Here is an 18,203-nt window from a genome sequence, read left to right as displayed (position 1 = left end):
CTGTGGCCGGCTCCCCGGGGCCGGCGGTGCCGTCGCCCCCGCCTGGTGCACCACCCGAGTGCCGGAAGATGTCCACTCGGACCCCGCTGCCCACAGTGAACGAGCGCGACACGGAGAACGTAAGTGTCGGGCGGGGTGGGGCCCCGGGCGGCGCCGAGGGGCTGTGCACGGACCGAGTGGCCGCAGCCGGAGGCGTGAGCGCGGGCGCGGCCGGCCCGAGGGGACCCTCTTGCACCGCTGCCTGCTCGCCTGGCCAGCGCGCCGAGCCGGACCGCGTTCCGGGGGACGACGACGAGTGGTGGCGATCCCTCCGGGAAGGAGGTTCGCCGGCCGGCTGCGGGTTCCGATCCGGCCTGTCGGTGTCGTCCGGGAACAGCACGAACTTGGCCCGCACTTCCCCGACCTGCCCCTCGCGTCGGGACGCTGCTGGCGGCCGGACCCCGCGCCCGGCGGTCAGGAAGGTCTGGAGGCATCGCGGCCTTGTGGGCTCGGGTAGCTTTATTTCCATCTTCCAGAGGCCACTTGCTTGGAGAAAAGTAGTCCGTTTACGTAAGCCGGGGTCAGCAGCCCTGGCACCCCGAAACGTGTCGTGTGGCGGGGAGGGGTGCTGCGCCCGGGAGTCAGAGGTGCGGTGGGAGGCCGCCTGCACCTGAGGTGGGGGGAGGGTGAGTCATAGCCTAGCTGGGGTGCTCTCCCAGCCCTGCTCTGCAAGAACCTATCCCGGCTTGATCATTTCCCTCCTCTTTGGCCGCCCCGAATGTGGATGGAACCAGCCCGAAAGTGAGTGGGTTAGCTCTGATCTTGACCTTCGCCCAGAGCAGCACAGAACCTTCCTGGAACCCAGAGCAGAAGCTCCATGCTCACAGCGAAGCCAGGAACAGCAGGCTTGTAATGATGAGGGGCTTGCCCCAAAGGGGTCTTTCAAATGTACACAGGTAGATCCCCACGTAGGACAGGAGGTGGACATGGTTTACTTGCATCTAGGGATGCATGACCAGGGTGGATGTCTGTGCTGGTTCCCCTGGCTTTGCCCATTCTTCACCACTTCTCTGTTGGGTTTTTTAATTATTTTGTACTGTTTTTTAAAATACCATTAGCTAGTGTTAACCTGGTCCTTAGCGGGTGTGAAGTGTGCCTTTTCTGTATTCTTAATAGAATGTATCTAAAACGGAATTTTTGCCAGTATTAGAATCAGGTTTACACCACAATGTTGCATGCATTCACCAGCGTTGGCACGTGCTGGAAGTAACTCTTTCACCTGAGGTGTCTATAATTGGTCACATACTATCCGAGTGGACTTCAACATGTTTGAGGAAAAAAACCACCATTTTTAATTCTAACTTTATGACGCTCCCCTTAGGGTTTAAACCACTGCTACTGAAGAACTAATTATTAAACGTGTCAATTGAATGATGAGGGTGCAAGAATGAATGGAAACCTTCAGTGTTTTGAGCAGCCTTTTTCAAAAAAAGTTTTTTTTAAAAAAACGTTTTATTGAGATATAACATTATCCGTTTTAAAGTGTGCAGTTTGATGAGTTTTGACAATTGCATAGTAACTTAACCACCCTCACTACCATTTAACCTCTCTACACAGTCTCCTTTTAGTCCCAGCCACTGGCAGTCACTGATGTTTTCTGTCCCAGCAGTTTTGTCGTTTTTTAGAACATCAAGTAAATGAAATCATAGGGTGTACTATCGTTGTTCCTTACTTTTTTCACTTTGCATGATGTTTTTGAGGTTCATTCATTGTTTTGTATCAGTAGTTAATTCCTTGTTATTGCCAGGAAGTATTTTGTTGTTAGAATATACTTTTAAAAAATTTACTAGTTAATATAAACTTTTTAGCTATTATGATTAGAAGTGTTGTTTTTCTGTTTATCCTAGGGGTCTTGTGCAAATTTTTAAAAAGTGTATATAGTTGTGAAAATATTGCCTATTAGATCTGTAACAATAAAAGGTGGATAATTTGTAATAAGAATAATGTCTTAGGGCAGATTCTATAGAGAAGCACAACTGGTGAAGCGTATATAGGAGGGAGCTTCAAAAAGCGTTTGTGGAAAAATGGAATGAAAAGATAACAGAATTTTCCCATGGACTTTTTGAAGCCCATGTATAAGGATTTATCTGTAGGAAATGGCTCCTGTGCTGGTGGAGGCGGGCAGCCCCAATCTGTGGGTCCAGTGTCAGGCTAGGGTCTCCTTACTTGCAGAGAATGACAAACCCATATCGGAAGTTCAGACAGGCTACTGACCCGTAGCGTTGCAGGAGCTGGTGAATCAGATCAGACAGCAGGCTGTTGGCTCAGAGGACTGGGAAGCTGGCAAATCCCAGAATCATTAGGTCAAATGGCAGGTACCAGGTCTTAAGTCCCAAGAACCAGAGGTCAGATGGTGACAATCTGGATACAAAATCCAGAATGAGAATGTGGTTTGACAGAACATTCATATATACTGAATGCAGGTTACGCCCTTATGGAAACTCCCCTTACTTGAGCAAGGTGGTGACTTGAGCAAGGGTGTGACTCTCCCTTTAGTAAGGGCATGATTCAAGATACACTCCACCCTAATCCTGCCTCATTAACACACAAGTTTAGGATTTACAGAACTTAATTACATAGTACCACAAAGTGGAAGACACTTACATTAGATCACACAGTGGCGGACAATTGCATGCTACTGGCAGTCATGACCTAGCCAAGTTGGCACACAACAGCCCTCGTGCACTACTATATTTTCTTTGGTATATCCAAATGTGGATATCCACTTTTAGCTGATGGGTATATAAAAGAGCATATCATTTTAGGATTTAAGAGGACTAGCTAGCAGTCGGATTTGCAGAGGAAGCTTAGGTTTGGAGAGGTCACAGGAAATATGTACTTGTGATCACTGACTCTTTAGTAACAGCCTCGTCTAGGGCCTAGTTCTGCAGCTCAGTCCCCTCTGCTTTCTTCAGTACCAAGCTGTCTCTCAAAAACTTACTTATTAATTATCAACTAAGGAGATACAGTGATATAACTACACAGCCTCATAGAGATCCAACAGGACATCATTACAGAGTGTGACTAAAAAGTCCTTTCTTTAACAATGGAAAGCTTCACATAAGTAGAAAGTTATCTTTTCTCAACTGATAGTGATATTAAGAAATGAAGCTTAATAAAGGTATTGTATTTACAGTCTTTAGAACACCATAAAAAAACCCACGCCCATTACTATCAATTGATTTCAACTCAGTGATCTTATAGAACAGAAAGAAAATTGGTCCATAGGGTTTCCAAGGCTGAAAATCTTTACCTAAATTTAGAGATCATCTCAAGAACAGATTTAACTTATAAAAACACTAATAACTGAAGACCAGATGAGTTGTGGGATGACATCAGAAGGGCATCCTACAGGAAAAAAGAAAAAGGTCATTTAAATGGAGAGAAAATGTTTTGAGAAACGATGTACAAATGCGCTTTACACAATTGATGTGTGTATGGATTGGGATAACAGTTGTATGAGCCCCTAATAAAATGTTTAAAAAAGAAAAGGGGAAAAAAATAAAATGTTTATTAGAAGAGACTGAAATTTTTTCATGAATGTAGAGAATGTAAAGCAAGTGGAAGAAACAATGAAGTAAAAGATCTTAAGAGATTTCAAGGGGCAAGTTCAGAAGAAAAACTGTTATAATGCCTCTAACCCTAACCTGTAGTTAGAAAACTAAAATAAAACATGCTTGCCATTTTTCAAGCTGAAAGGACTGAAGAACAAAATTCAAGTCTTAAGTTATGATATAGAAGAATTCTATGGGCAAAACTACATAGGGAACATCAAACGGATCTGAAAGGAATTCAAAGCATCACTGTACCAAAAAGAATTGGTTGAAATTTTTCCACTTCAGGAGGTAGCATATGGTCAAGAACTAATAGTATTGAAGGAAGAAGTTGAACTTGCCTTGCGTAGGCAAAAAAAAAAAAAAAAAAAAGCCGGGATCTAGGAACTGATGGAATACCATCTGAAGGTGTTTTCAACCTGTGTTTGTGGTTACTTCAAAGAAAGGCGATCCAACAGAATGTGGGAACTATCAAACGATACCATTAATATTATTTGTAAATAAATTTGCTGAAGATAATTTAAAAACATTTTAGCAGTACATCGAAAAGGAGTTGTTAGAAATTCACATTGGATTCAACTAGAAACTGCTAGACATTTACATTTAATTAAAAAAGGGACATGGAATAAGGCCTAACATTGCTGATACTAGTGGATCTTGGCAGAAAGCAAGGAATACCAGAAAGATGCTTACTAAGTGTTTCTTCTCCCATAAAGAGTTATAGTCTTGGAAACCCACAGGGGCAGTTTTATTCTGACTTTTGGGGTCATTGTGAGTTGCAATCTACTTGATTGCAGTGAAGTGGAATTTTTGTTTGTTTGTTGTATTTAGGGAAAGACATTCGATTGGTGGAGATCTTAACAAATTGCACATAACATTATGGAGACTAGGCATTCCAGAACACTGAATTGTGCTCATGCAGATCCTGTATGTACATAGATCAAGAAGTTGTAGATCCTACCGAATAAGAGAGTACTGCGTGGTTTAAAATTACAGGCGTGTGTCGGGGTTGTATTCTTTTCACCATACTTAATTCAATCTGTATACTGAACAAATAATCCTAGAAACAGGACTATATTTGTAGAACAAGCTAGCTTCAGATTTAGAGGAAGACCTGTTAACAGCTTTTGATAGGCAGATGACAAACCTTGCTTGTTGAAAGTGGAGCACTTGATTAAGATCAAGGCTGCAGCCTTCAGTGTAGATTATACTTTAACATTAAAAGAAAAGGAAAAAAAAGCTTACAGCTGGATAGTTATGATAAAAGGAGAAAAGATTAATTTTGCTTGGGTCCATAGTCAACACCCATGGGTAGCAGTAGTCAAGTACTCAAATGACACATTGCACTGGGCAAATCTGCAAAAGATAATATTTATATAGTGTCTGGAGGCAACAAAAAAGTTTAAATTTTAGTTCTTCGACAGCTGATTTGTTTAGAACATGGACAAATTTCAAGCTTCTGTATTGACAAAATTAGAATTGTACTTTCTACTTAAATCTTAAAACATACAACATTTTGATGGCAATAAATGTACAAATGTGCTTGACACCATGGATGTATGTATGGATTGTGAAGAGTTGTATGAGCCCCCAATAAAATGATTAAAAAAAACCGAACATTTTGTAAGCCTAAGTGATTTGCCACAGTGCCAGAGACCTAGGATTTTGCCAGTTCTTTAATTGCATTTGCTATGTATGGAAAAGCACCATGTACTTATCATTAATACAGGTATTATCATTTCTTATCTCTCTGAAATTGGTAAATTGATGATGGCTGTGCATCCAGTTCTTGGTTATGTGAGACTGAATCAACGTGCATGTCACTGTCTAGTTGCTTCAGAGGTTTTACCCGGGGACCTTATCTTTCTGGATCTGAAGGACACCTGGTTCCTATAGAACAAGCACCCTGAGCTTTGGGAAACTAGTCTGTAAAATTTCAAACTTGCAGAGAAATTAGAATCCTGAGGAGGGACTTGTAATAAAGCCTTGGTTACTGCCCACTTCCGCAGATTTTGGTCCTATAATTGTAGCTTTAGAATTTATATTTCTGACAAATTCCCAGGTGATGCTGCTGCAGGCTGGGACCATGCTTTAAGGCAGTGCTCAATGAAGACTTGCAAATTACCGGTAATTGATGTTTATTTTAGATTGTACTATGCTGACAAAATAGTGATTCCCAGTAGGTTTAATTGAGTTTTAAGGGTCCATGATTTTTAAAAAACCCGATTCATACCCCCAGTGTGATTATAGAAGGTGACTAGTTCCCTTTTGTTGATCATTTACAGTGCTAAGTGCATGCCTGGTTTCTCACCACTGTGGTGACTTTTGTGATAATATAATGCTGGAAGCTATGCCACTGGTATTTAAAATACCCTCACAGTCGCCATGGTGGACAGGTTTTGGTGAAGCTTCCAAACTAGGACAGACTAGGAAGAATGGCCTGGGAAATTAAGCCAATGATAACCTTATGAATCACACAGATTATTGTTCAGTATAGAAGTTTAAGGAAAAGAAAACTGTTAATCAAGCTTTCTATTTAGAGGTTCTGAAAATATTGTGTAACTGTGTGCCAGAAGAAACCAGCTCCTAGCACAATCATTACAGGTTCGGTAGGCACAATTGTACAGTGATAATAAGTAAATATTATAGTAAAGTTATAGAGAGCATGAGAGAGAAAAGAGATATACAGAAATAAATGGAGTCAGACATGTTACATGGTAGCATTGCTTACCTCAGCCCTGCTTGATGGTCCACGTGGAGGGAGAGAGAGAAACTTTAATGCTTCACAAGCTTTTATCCTCTCTGGGGATGTGCAAGCCCCCTAATTACAGGTGAAGACTTACGTCACAGGAAAGGGTTGTGCTATAGGTATTACAGTGATGGGAGGGAGTGAGCTAGGGGTATCCAGGCAATAGGAAGAGGAGGGATTGGGGGTATACACGCAGCAAGATGGGCGGGTCCTAGATACAGGATGGCAGCCTAACTTTGAATATCACAGAGCCCCTTTGGCTTGTTCCTGGCCCAACTGATAGAGACCATTGTCAGTAGGATGTGAACTCTATACACTCTCCTTTATCTGCGCAAGAAGCTAACTAGGGCTTTATGATGACCTAGGAGCATCTGCCTGTACATAGTGATGGGGAGAGGGACTGGCATGGGAATAGAAGGCTTTTCTTCTGTGAAAGCTACTTTCTGTTTTTAAATTAAATACTTTTATTGGGGGCTCTTACATCTCTTGTCACAATCCACGCAAGCATTCATTGTGTCAAGCACATGTACACATGCTGCCATCATCACTTTCAAAGCATCTTCTTTCTACTTGAGCCCTTGATATCAGCTCCTCATTTCCCCCTCCTTTCCCTCCCCCCTCATGAGCCCTTGATATGTTATAGATTATTATTTTCATACTTATATTGTCCTCTGTCGCCCTTCACTCAGTTTTCTGTTGTTTGGTCCCCTGGGAGGGTGCTATATGTTGAACCTTGTGATTGATTTCCCCTTTCTCCCTCCACCTACCCCCATCTGAAAGCTACTTTCTTCAGCCTAGAGTTCTTTAGCACTGCACTCCAGCCCTTGAGCTGCTATCTCACTTATGGTTAGACTCATAAACTCTCTAGTGTTATTTTGTTGTTGTTGTTGTTATTGAGAATATATACAGCAAGAAAGCAATTTAGACAGTTGCTGCATGTACCGTTTAGTGACATTGGTTATATCCTTCGAGTAAGCAGCAGTTCTCACCCTTCTTTTCTGAGTTGTTTCACTTCCATAAAACTCCCTGCATCCTACATTCTACCCAATCCCTCAAGGGAAAATTCTGTTATCAGTTCAATCCCATATGGTTAGATCTTAAAAGAGAATAATGAACAAGGCAGACTTTTAAAAACTATTGCTGTTTCAAGACTACTTAAGGGTTTATTTTAGTTTAAGGTTTAAAAATTCCTCCAAGCCAGGATTTCCAGAGGTTTAGTTTCCTCCAGCACTTTGCCAGAAATTCCTACCGGATTCAGAAGAGGCCATCAAACAAGGCTATCATTGCTGATGTCAGATGGACCTTGAGTCAAAGCAGGGAATGCCAGAAAGATGTTTATTTGTGTTTCATTTACTATGCCAAGGCATGCAACTGGGCGGGCCATAATAAACTGTGGATAACCTTGAGAAGAATGGGAATTCCGGAACACTTCATTGTGCTCATGTGGAACTTGTACATGAATCAAGAGGTGATTGTGAGAATAGAATAAGGGAATATTACATGGTTTAAAATCAAGAAAGGTGTACATCAGGATTGTACCCTCTCACCGTACTTGTTCAACCTGTATGCTGAGCAAATCACCAGAGAAGCTGGGTTATATGAAGAAGAGTGCAGCATCAGGATGGGAGAAAGGCTTATTAACCCTGTGATATGCAGATGACACAATCTTGCTTGCTGGAAGTGAGGAGGACTTGAAGCACTTGCTGATGAAGATCAAGGATTGTAGCCTTCAGTATGGATTGTACCTTAATGTAAGGAAGACCAGAATCCTCACAACTGATCCAATAGTTAGCAAGGTGATAAATGGATTAAAAGATTGAAATTGTCCAGGATTTTGTTTTACTTGGATCCACAGTCAATGTTCATGGAAGCAGCAATCAAGAGATCGGGAAACATATTGCATTAGGTAAATTTGCTGCACGTGACCTCTTTAGAGTATTGAAGAGCAAGGATCTTTCTTTGAGGACTAAAGTGAGCCTGACCCAAGCCATGGTATTTTGAATAGCCTCTGTACATGTGAAAGTTGGACATTGAATAAGGAAAACCAAAGAAGGATTTGAGTTGTGGTGCTGGAGAAGAATATTGAAAGTACCATGGACTGCCAAAAGGACAAACCAATCTATTGGAAGAAGTACAGCCAGAGTGCTCCTTAGAGGCAAGGATGGCAAGACTGTCTTACATACTCTGGAAATATTGTCAGGGGAGACCAGTCCCTGGAGAAGGATATCATGTTTGGTAAAGTGTAAGGGTGGTGGAAAAGAGGAAGGCCCTCGACAAGATGGATGGACACAGTGGCTGCATCAATGGGCTCAGGCATAGAAACCATTGTGAGGATGGCCCAGGACTGTGTAGTGTTTCCTTCTGTTGTACATAGTGTTGCTATGGGTCCGACCTGACTCCGTGGCAGCTAACAACAACAGTAGTTTCCTCTGTTCTGTTGGGGGCCAGCTCAGGCATTGTTTTGTGGGGTTTGTGGTGTGGACATTTTGCATGAAGAACTATTTGAATTGGTACAGCTTAAATAAGGAATTTGAGTAAGTTGAGCCCAAAAGTGTTGATTCCAGACCTTTGTCAAGCCCCATTCTTTATTAAGTCAGTACTTTTACGGTTGCATTTATGTTGTGACCAACAGGTTCTAGAGTGAGAGCCCCAGAGGAGCAGACCAAGAACCACAACTAACTTAAGCTGTCTGTCCAGAAGAGTAATTCTAATGGGAGCAAGTGGCTTTTATTGCTGGTGGCCTTGAATTGCTTTTTAACTGCATTCTGTTCCCATTCTGTATCCATATCTCTCCTTGCCTTCTTTTTCTTGTCCAGCCCTTGCCTTACTTAGACTTGCCCACGGCTCCCATAGATCAGTATTAGCTTTACTAGTGGAGTGTACTAAGGACCTGTTTTCTCTTTTTAATCATCAATGTGTTAGCTAGACATATGGTCCGTCCTATTTAAGGATTGTAACATGTTCCTATTTTTTTCTGTTTTACTTTAGTTCAAGTTCTTAACCATTTGTTTTCTTGTTGTGTCATTAATTTAGTTGTGATTGTTGTGGAATAAGCCACTTTACAACTTAGTGAGGTCAGACAGCAGCTAGCTCATTATGCTCACAGATGGTGTGTGAGGACTCTGGCCGGGTGCCTTGACTGCCCACTGTGTCGGGGACCTTCATTGCTGGGGATCTAAAGGCTTCGGGTGTGAACAGCTGGGTGGGAGGATCCACTTCTAGACTGCTTTGCTTCCATATCTGGCACCTTGGCAGGTATGGCTAGAGGGCAGGGCTCAGCTGGCCACTGCTGGCCAGAACACCGGAATGGTATGCCCAAGATGGAGATTTCAGAGGAGTTGGACTCCTGTGTGTGCTGGCTCAGTGTTTCAGCAAATAAGGTAGAAGCTGCCTGCATGTCTCTGTGACCTGGCCTCAGAATTCAGTGTCACATCTACAGTGCTGTCTTGGTTAAAGTTGTTACAACCACCCTCCACCCTCCAGATTTAAGGGACACAGGACATGAACCTGTACCCAGGACATGTTTTAAACTATCATTGTCATAACACTGACCTATATCATATTATTGTATGACAGTAGACAAATAATGTTAACTTATTTGTTCATTAACTACTTATTTAAAAGAGTGAGATTAGAAATAGTGACAACCTCCCGGGGCTGTTAGAAGAGTTTCATTGACCTAATGCAGGGAACTCCAGCCATGGGATTGTAGGAGAATAGACACAATCAGTTGTGGAGGCTGTGCAAGGTAGGATATTTATAGCATCCTTGGCCTCAGCCCACTAGATTGCAGCAGTATCCTTCTAATTGTAACTACCAAATGCCCCCTGTGGGGGCAGACTCACCATGGTTCAGTCAGTGCCCCGAGTTCTCTATCCAGGTGAATGTGCTGAAAACCCATATGCTGAATGATCAATTCAATCAAAGCCAGTGTGCTAGAGGAGCAATTCACATGGTCAATTCACCAAATTTTACCAATTAACCCAAATCTTATTTAATTAGTAAGTTTACTGTAATTGATATTGGGTAAAATGGATTGAACAACTTTCAAAGATCTTTGCAGTTCAAGTTGATCAACTTTATTTTGAACTTTAATGTATATTGCAAGTTAAGGGGAATGTGACAACAAAGGGGTATATAAATTTGCTTAAAATACCATTGTCATCCAGTTAGTGCTGACTCAAAATGACCTATAGGACAGGGTAGAACTGCCCCTGGAAGTTCCCGAGATTGTAACTAGTAGAAAGTCTACTCTAGTCTCACGTGGAGTGGCTGGTGATCTTGCACTGAGGATCTTGCAGATTGCTGCCCAAGGCATAACCACTGTACCACCGGGGCACCTTTATAAATATGCTTAATAATACTCAGAAGAAGATATTTTCATCACCAGTAACAGAATTTTGATGTTTCATTTGGCTGGCTTTTAATTCATATTGATTGTTTATAATCTTTTAAACCATCCCTTTCTCTCTGCAAAGATCTTGAGGACTATCACTTACCAATTAAATTCTAGCTTTACCTGTCGCAATGATTTTAGATTTTTAATCGAATTATTGCTTCACAAATAAGTATTTCTGGCTAATGTATATATCATCTTCACTATACTGACCATAGACCAGTCCGTGGAGGAGGATATCATGTTTGGTAAAGTAGAGGGCCAGCGAAAGAGAGGAAGACCCTCAACGAGATGGATTGACACTGGCTGCATCAGTGGTTTCAAACTTTGAAAAAATTGTGAGGGTGGTACAGGATGAAGTAGGGTTTTGTCCTGTCACGTTTAGGGTCACTAGGGGTCAGAACCGACTCGATGGCACCTAAGAAGAATAACAATACTGACCATATGTGCTAATCCATTATGTTAATCCTTTCTGGACTTCTCTGTTCTTTGTCCAGCTTCATGCTTTATGGCCCCGGTGTGTGTAAATTGAAAAGGGGGCCATCTAGCCTGTCCTAAGAGAATTTCCCATTTCTTCAAGCAAGTTACTAGTAAATCTTTTTTTTTAATTTGATAATGCAGTATTTTTTAAAAGATCATTTTATGGGGGGGCTCTTACAGTTCTTATAACAATCCATACATCAGTTGTATCAAGCATATCTGTACATGTTGCCATCATCATTTTCTAAACATTTGCTTTCTATTTGAGCCCTTGGTATCAGGCCCCCCCCACCCCCCAAGTTGACTCATTTTTAAAATGAACACGTAACATTCTATTGCTACTTGATTTATTTTTCCTTTTCCACTTTTAGGCATTTTCTATTATCTTTCCACTAAGGAAGAAAGGATTTTGTTCTTTAACCTGCTGCCCTTGTTCTTTTCCCCTTCTTGTATCTTTTACCACTCCCATCCTTCCAGTAGGGACCACAGTGGTTAAAGCACTTGATCAGCAGTTTGAATCAGACAATTTGAGGGAGAAAGATGTGCCAGTCTGCTCCTGTGAAGACAGCCTTGGAAGCCCAATAGAGCCATTGGACTCTGCCCTATAGCTTTACTGAGTCTGAATCCACTTACCTGTGATAGTTTTTTGCATATCCTTCCATTATCAAAGAGGAGCCCTGGTGGCTTATGCTTGGGGTGCAGTTTACATTGTTGGCGGTTCGGAAACCTCCAGCAGCTCTGTGGAAGACGGGCTCCCATAAACAGTTAAAAGAAATCCTAGGCCTCAGCATTGACTCAGTGACAGTGAGTTTGGTTTGAGTTTTCCTATTATTGTGTTAAGCCACAATTTCAGCAGGAGCATTGTGCAGTTTTTACATCACTATGGCCTTGTAGATGATGCTCTGAGTTATATGGTGTGCAGGGTTACGTTTCCTCCTTTGAGCGACAGTCACACTCTGCTGGAGGGAGTTCCCACAGGTCATGTTTTGTTGTTTGCTTAGATTTTTATGACTTGTCACTAATTCATCCTCACATTTCCCCCAACTTTTTCTGTCTCCTCTTTGTTCAGCTCCATCAGGATCCTGTCACTGCTGTCTGCTGTGTGCTCGCTCCCAGGCTGGCTCGTGTGCAAGGGCTGCCGCATGAGGTCATCCTGGGTTCATCCACTGTTGACTTTTTTTTAAAATTGTTTTATTAGGGGCTCATACAACTCTTACCACAACAATCCATACATGCATCAATTGTGTAAAGCACATTTGTACATTCATTGCCCGCATCATTCTCAATATTTCCTCTCCACTTAAGCCCCCGACATTAGGTCCTCATTTTTCCCCTTCCTCCCCGCTTCCCCCTCCCTCATGAGCCCTTGATAATTTATAAATTATTATTTTTTCATATCTTGCCCTGTCCGACGTCTCCCTTCACCCACTTTTCTGTTGTCTGTCCCCCAGGGAGGAGGTCACATGTAGATCCTTGTAATCGGTTCCCTCTTTCCAACCCACTCTCCCTCTACCCTCCCAGTACCGCCATTCACACCACTGGTCCTGTAGGGCTCATCCGCCCTGGATTCCCTGTGTTTCCAGTTCCTTTCTGTACCAGTGTACATCCTCTAGTCTAGCCAGACTTGCAAGGTGGAATTCGAGTCACGGTAGTGGGAGCGGGAAGGAAACATTTAGGAACTAGAGGAAAGTTGTATTTTTCATCATTGTTACATCGCACCCTGACTGGCTCATCTCCTCCCAGAGGCCCCTCTGCAAGGGGATCTCCAGTGGCCTACTCATGGGCTTTGGGTCTCTGCACTCCCCCCATCATTCACTATGGTAAGATTTTTTGTTCTGATGATGCCTTATACCTGATCCCTTCGACACCTCGTGATCACACAGGCTGATATGTTGTTCCATGTGGGCTTTGTTGCTTTTGAGCTAGGTGGCCGCTTGTTTACCTTACTTTAAGACCCCAGACGCTATACTTTTTGATAGCTGGGCACCATCAGCTTTCTTCATCACATTTGTTATGCATCCATTTGTCTTCTCACTGTTGACTTTTTTGTCATCTCATGTCTTCGTCTTTCTTGGTCATTCTCAGATTTCCCTGGAACCATTCCCCTTCAGTGGTTCCAGAGAATCTGAGAAGGTGACTGGGAAGTAAATTTTAAATCCGTGTGTATCTGAAAACACTTAATTCTCTTCTCAAACTTGAAAGATGCTCTGCCCGAGTATTGAATTCCAGGATGAAAATCCTTTCCCCCCAGAACTTTGGTTTGTTGCCGTTAAGCATCTGATGTGCTGATCTGAGAAACTGCCGTTTGAAGTCTTACTTGTCTACGCTCACTTGAGACATTAAAAGGCTGACTGGAAGTTCCCTGCTGTTAGGTAGGTCTTGAAAGCTCTGGGCCTTACTGCCAATGGGAAGCTTCTGGTGTTCGAGTATTTGTTCTACCACTTGGACTGGGCTTGCAGCGGCTACTTACACTTAGATGCCGAGGTCCTAGGAGCGGAGTCTGGAAGAGGCTCAGAGGGACGGTCTGGGTCATCTTACTCTTCCTGCTCTCCGTGTCCTTGTTCTCAGCTAGGCCTGTGTCCTTAAATGTAGAGGCTTTCCTGGAGACCTCCAACTGTTTGGTCAGAATAGGCATAGTGGGATCTGTTTTGTTGCTTTCTTTTTTTTTTTTAATCGTTTTATTAGGGGCTCATATGACTCATCACAATCCGTACATACATCAATTGTGTAAAGCACATTTGTACATTCATTGCCCTTGTCATTCTCAAAACATTTGCTCTCCACTTAAGCCCCAGGCATCAGGTCCTCATTTTTCCCCTCCCTCCCTCTATTTTGTTTCTTGAACAGCCTGTGAATGAGCCCTGTTGTCAGACTTGCTTCACCCTATTTTCAGAGGTGCCTAATATTGCTGATTCTGGAACCTTCTGACAACTCTGTAGGTGAATCAGGATTGTCTAGTCTCTCCACAGTAGGCTTAGTGTTCCATTTTCTTCTGTATATTGCCATTCCTCTATTTTCTAGTTCTCTCATCTCTTCGATTTTCTTTGTTTTGTGCCTTAGCAGCGGTTCATTTGCTGTCATTGTAGTGGCACTGGGGCAGGAAGAGGAAGCCAGTGAGCCGATGTCTCGATCCAGCAGTGGATTGGGTACCGGTAGATGCCATGATCTTATTTTAAGGTTGTGCTGCCAATGAAAGAAGGATGTCCAGAGTGCTCCTTAGAGACTTCGTCTTCCATACTTTGGACATGTTGTCAGGAGAGACTGGTCTCTGGAGGAAGACATCATGCTTGGAAAGCAGAGGGGCAGCAAAAAAAGAAGACAACCCTCAAGGAGATGGATAAGCACAGTGGCTGCAACAGTGGGCTCGAGCACAAGAACAATTGTGAGGTGGTGCAGGACTGGGTAGTGTTTCCTTCTGTTGTGCATAGGGTCGCTGTGGATCGGAACCCACTTGATGACACCCTGTAACAACACCACCAAAAAACCAAACTCATGGGCTCAAGTAGAAAGCAAATGTTTTGAGAATGATGATGGCAACAAATGTGCTTGACACAATGTATGTACATATGGATTGTAATATGAGTTGTATGCGCCCCCAATAAGCTGATTTAAAAAAACAAAAAGCCAAACTCAGTGCCGTTGAGTTGTTGCCAACTCATAGCAACCCTGTAGCACAGGGCAGAACTGTCCCTGTGAGTTTCCAAGACTGTTCACAAGAGTAATAGAAAGCCCTGTCTTTCTCTCACAGAGCTGCTGGTGGTTTCGAACTGCTGACTTTGCAGATCACAGCCCAGTGCTGTAGCCATTATACCAATGGTTGTAAATAGCCACTGCAGATTGACTGGCTTCCTGAGAAGCCTCTGCCATCTTGTTGATTCTGACTCTTCCTGTAGGACTGAGTTGAATCTGACCTATGGAGCTTCCAAGGCTGTCATCTTTATGGAAACAGACCCCTATATGTTTCTCCTGCGGAGGAGCTGGTGGATTAAAGCCTTTTGGTGGTAAATTCAGTTAAAGAGAGAGACAATTTACCTTTTGGTGGTAAATTCAACTAAAGAGAGAGTGCCAGAGAGTGAGGCCTGACCTTTAGTGACCTTTATCGCCTGTTAGCTCACCCCCACCCCACTCCCCTCACCCCATGGAAACCTTGCTGTGCCAAGCCTGTTCAAGAGCCACTTACTTCCTACCTGTGGCTACTGAGCACCTGACATGAATTAGTAAGACATTGTGGCGCATGAAAAGGAGGTAAAATGCTTAATACTTCAATACTACATGTTATATTTGTGTTTGGGGAGAAGTTTGGTTAAGTAATATTCTTTAAATTAACCTTGTTTGTTATTACATTTTTAATGAGCGAGTCTACAAAACCCATTGCCATTGAGTCATTTCTGACTCATAGCGATCCTATAAGGCAGGATAGAACTGCCCCTGTGAGCTTCCGAGACTAGGGAGTAGAAAGCCCCACCTATCTCCCTCGGAGCAGCCAGTGGTTTTGAAATGCTCACCTTGTGCTTAGCAGCTGAACACATAACCACTACAGCACCAGAGCTCTCTAAGGTAGCTACTACCCTGTTTCCCCAAAGATGCGCTAGGTCGTATTTTCAGGGGATGTCTTATTTTTATTGTTTATTGTTTTATTAAAAGAGACCTCGCACTTCCTGTCTGCTCCAGCTGCACTGCAGCCAACAGTGAGCTGTACGGTGGCGCCTGCCTTTACGGTCCAGAGTCCAGAGTTAAGGTAGCTTCTGGGGGCCTTATTTTCGGGGGTGTCTTACTTTCTGGGAGACGGGGCAATAAACAAACTTGCACAGGTTTCCCATTTTATATTTCTGTTGGACAGTGCTTAGAGCACTCTGAGTTTCTCCTGAAACTGGAATGGTACTCAGCCTGTGTAAATTACTGTCCCAGTTTATGCCCCAGCTAGATTGTATCCTCTTGTAATGCCTGATACTTAGTAGTGCCTAGCTAAAAAAGCAAGTATGTTAGTGTTACTTTGAGGACTAAGGTGTGCCTCATCCCAAACCATGGTATTCTTAATTGCCTTATATGCATGCAAAAGCTGAACAATGAGTGAGGAAGACTGAAAATAAATGCCTTTGAATGTAAGGTGCTGGTGAAGAACATTGACCTATACCATGGACTGCCATAATAACAAGCATCTGTGTGTTAGTCCAGGTAGACTAGAGAAACGAATCCAGAGACACTCATATGTGAAAAGAGAATTTTATATCAAGAAGTAAAGCATTCCAGCCCATTCCAGATCAAGTCCATAAATTCGATATTAGCCCCTAGGTCCAGTATTAGGCTATGAATTCCTCTTAAGACTCATGCAGCACATGTGATGATGTCGAATGCAGGAAGATCACTGGCTGGTGGGTGGAAAGTCCTGGAGATCCAATGGCAGTGGATGCATCTCCAGGGCTCTGGCTGCCATTAGTGTGGCTCCATGTGGCTTTTTAACAGGAAGGTCAAGCAGAGAGGTATGTGTTCCCTCTCCAGGGAGAAAGGGAAGTTCCAGAGGAAGTTCCCAGGAATCACATGAGGTTAAACCCACAAGGAGGGATCACCAGGCTATGCCCTGATTGACAGGCTAGATTCCACCCCTTCATTTTTATTTATCAAGTTGACATGAAATTGTGTAACTATCACAATCTGTCTTAGAAATAATATAGTTAGAATGTTCTTTAGAAGTAAGGATGGCAGCACTTGGTCTCACATACTTTATACATGTTCCCAGGAGGGAACAGTCCCTGAAGAAAGACATCATGCTTGTAAAAGAAGATAGTTGGCAACTAACAACCCAAGAAAACTCTGACAGATGGGCTTAGACAGTGACTGCTTCGAATGTGGCAGTGGTTGTTGAGGGTGATGTGGATTGGGCAGGGTTTCACTCTGTTGTACATTGAGTGAGTCTGAGTTAGAACCAGCTCAATGGTACCGAACAACAAGAGCAGCCATAGAACTGGAGTCCCTGGGACTGCTAGCACAAATGCTCTAGGTTGCTAACCAAGTGGTTGGAGGTTGGAGTCCATCCACAGGCTCCTCCAAAGACAGGCCGGGCAAATGGCCTCTACCAAACGGCTGTTGCAAACCCTCTGGAGCACAGTTCTCCTGACACATGTGGGATTGCTGTGATTGGAGTTAGCATGACAGCAGCTGTTCTTCCTTTCTAGTTGACCAGAAGTCACAGAATCAGTTTCATTGTTGTTAAGTGCCATCGCGTCAGCTCTGACCCATAGCAACACTATGCACAAGAAAACGAAATGCTGCATGCTCCTGGGCCGTCCTCATAATTGTTTCTATGCCTGAGCCCATTGATGCAGCCACTGTGTCAATCCATCTTGTTGAGGGCCTTCCTCTTTTTCACTAACCCTCCCTTTACCAAGTATGTTGTCCTTCTCTAGCGACTGGTCTCTCCTCACAATATGTCCAAAGTATGTAAGACAACGTCTTGCCATCTAAGGAGCACTCTGACCTTAATTCCAATACAGCAGTCCACGGTACTTTCATTTTTATTCTTTAGCACCACAATTTAAATGTATCAATTCTCCGTATTCAATATCCAACTTTCACTTGCATTTGATTGAATGTAGAATACCATTCAGTTTTATTAGAAATTATTTATCTGTACTTCATAGTTCTTTTTTGACAAAACCCAAATCCATTGGCATCCACACTATTCAGACTCTGAGGATCAGACTTATACATTTTTCCAATGTATTTTATTATACTGTGATAGCTCACCTGTTATACCAGAAACAGTTATCATAATAAAAGTGAAATCAAGTTGATTGAATCTTGAGATGTGAGCAATAACTGTTCCTCTTTCTTATTCATATTATTAGATGCTTTTTAAGTTGACTCTGGTGTAGACTTGCATTATCATCTTTGGGTCACACGAGACCCTTTTCTTGGCTTTATTTTTGTAAATCATTGTGTCATTCTACTCGTTCTGGGAGGCTACTGTGACCAGGTCTACGTATGA

General features: G+C 42.9%; 1 protein-coding gene across 5 annotated transcripts in view; it reads left to right on the top strand.

Moving 5' to 3' along the window:
- The first annotated feature begins 6 nt into the window (after positions 1 to 6).
- MARK3 (microtubule affinity regulating kinase 3) overlaps positions 7 to 18,203 on the top strand; it is an 84,628-nt gene continuing 66,431 nt past the window's right edge. For all 5 annotated transcript variants that reach the window (XM_045287710.1, XM_045287712.1, XM_004698810.4 and 2 more), the window contains exon 1: positions 7 to 119. In XM_045287710.1, coding sequence (XP_045143645.1) covers positions 69 to 119 — 51 coding nt within the window. In that variant the 5' untranslated portion in view covers positions 7 to 68. The remainder of the gene's footprint in view (positions 120 to 18,203) is intronic.

The sequence above is a fragment of the Echinops telfairi genome, unplaced genomic scaffold, assembly GCF_000313985.2.
Source record: "Echinops telfairi isolate 266 unplaced genomic scaffold, ASM31398v2 ScPeMD7_18;HRSCAF=68, whole genome shotgun sequence".
NCBI classification, from domain to species: Eukaryota; Metazoa; Chordata; class Mammalia; order Afrosoricida; family Tenrecidae; genus Echinops; species Echinops telfairi.
This window is presented reverse-complemented; position numbering and strand designations above follow the sequence as displayed.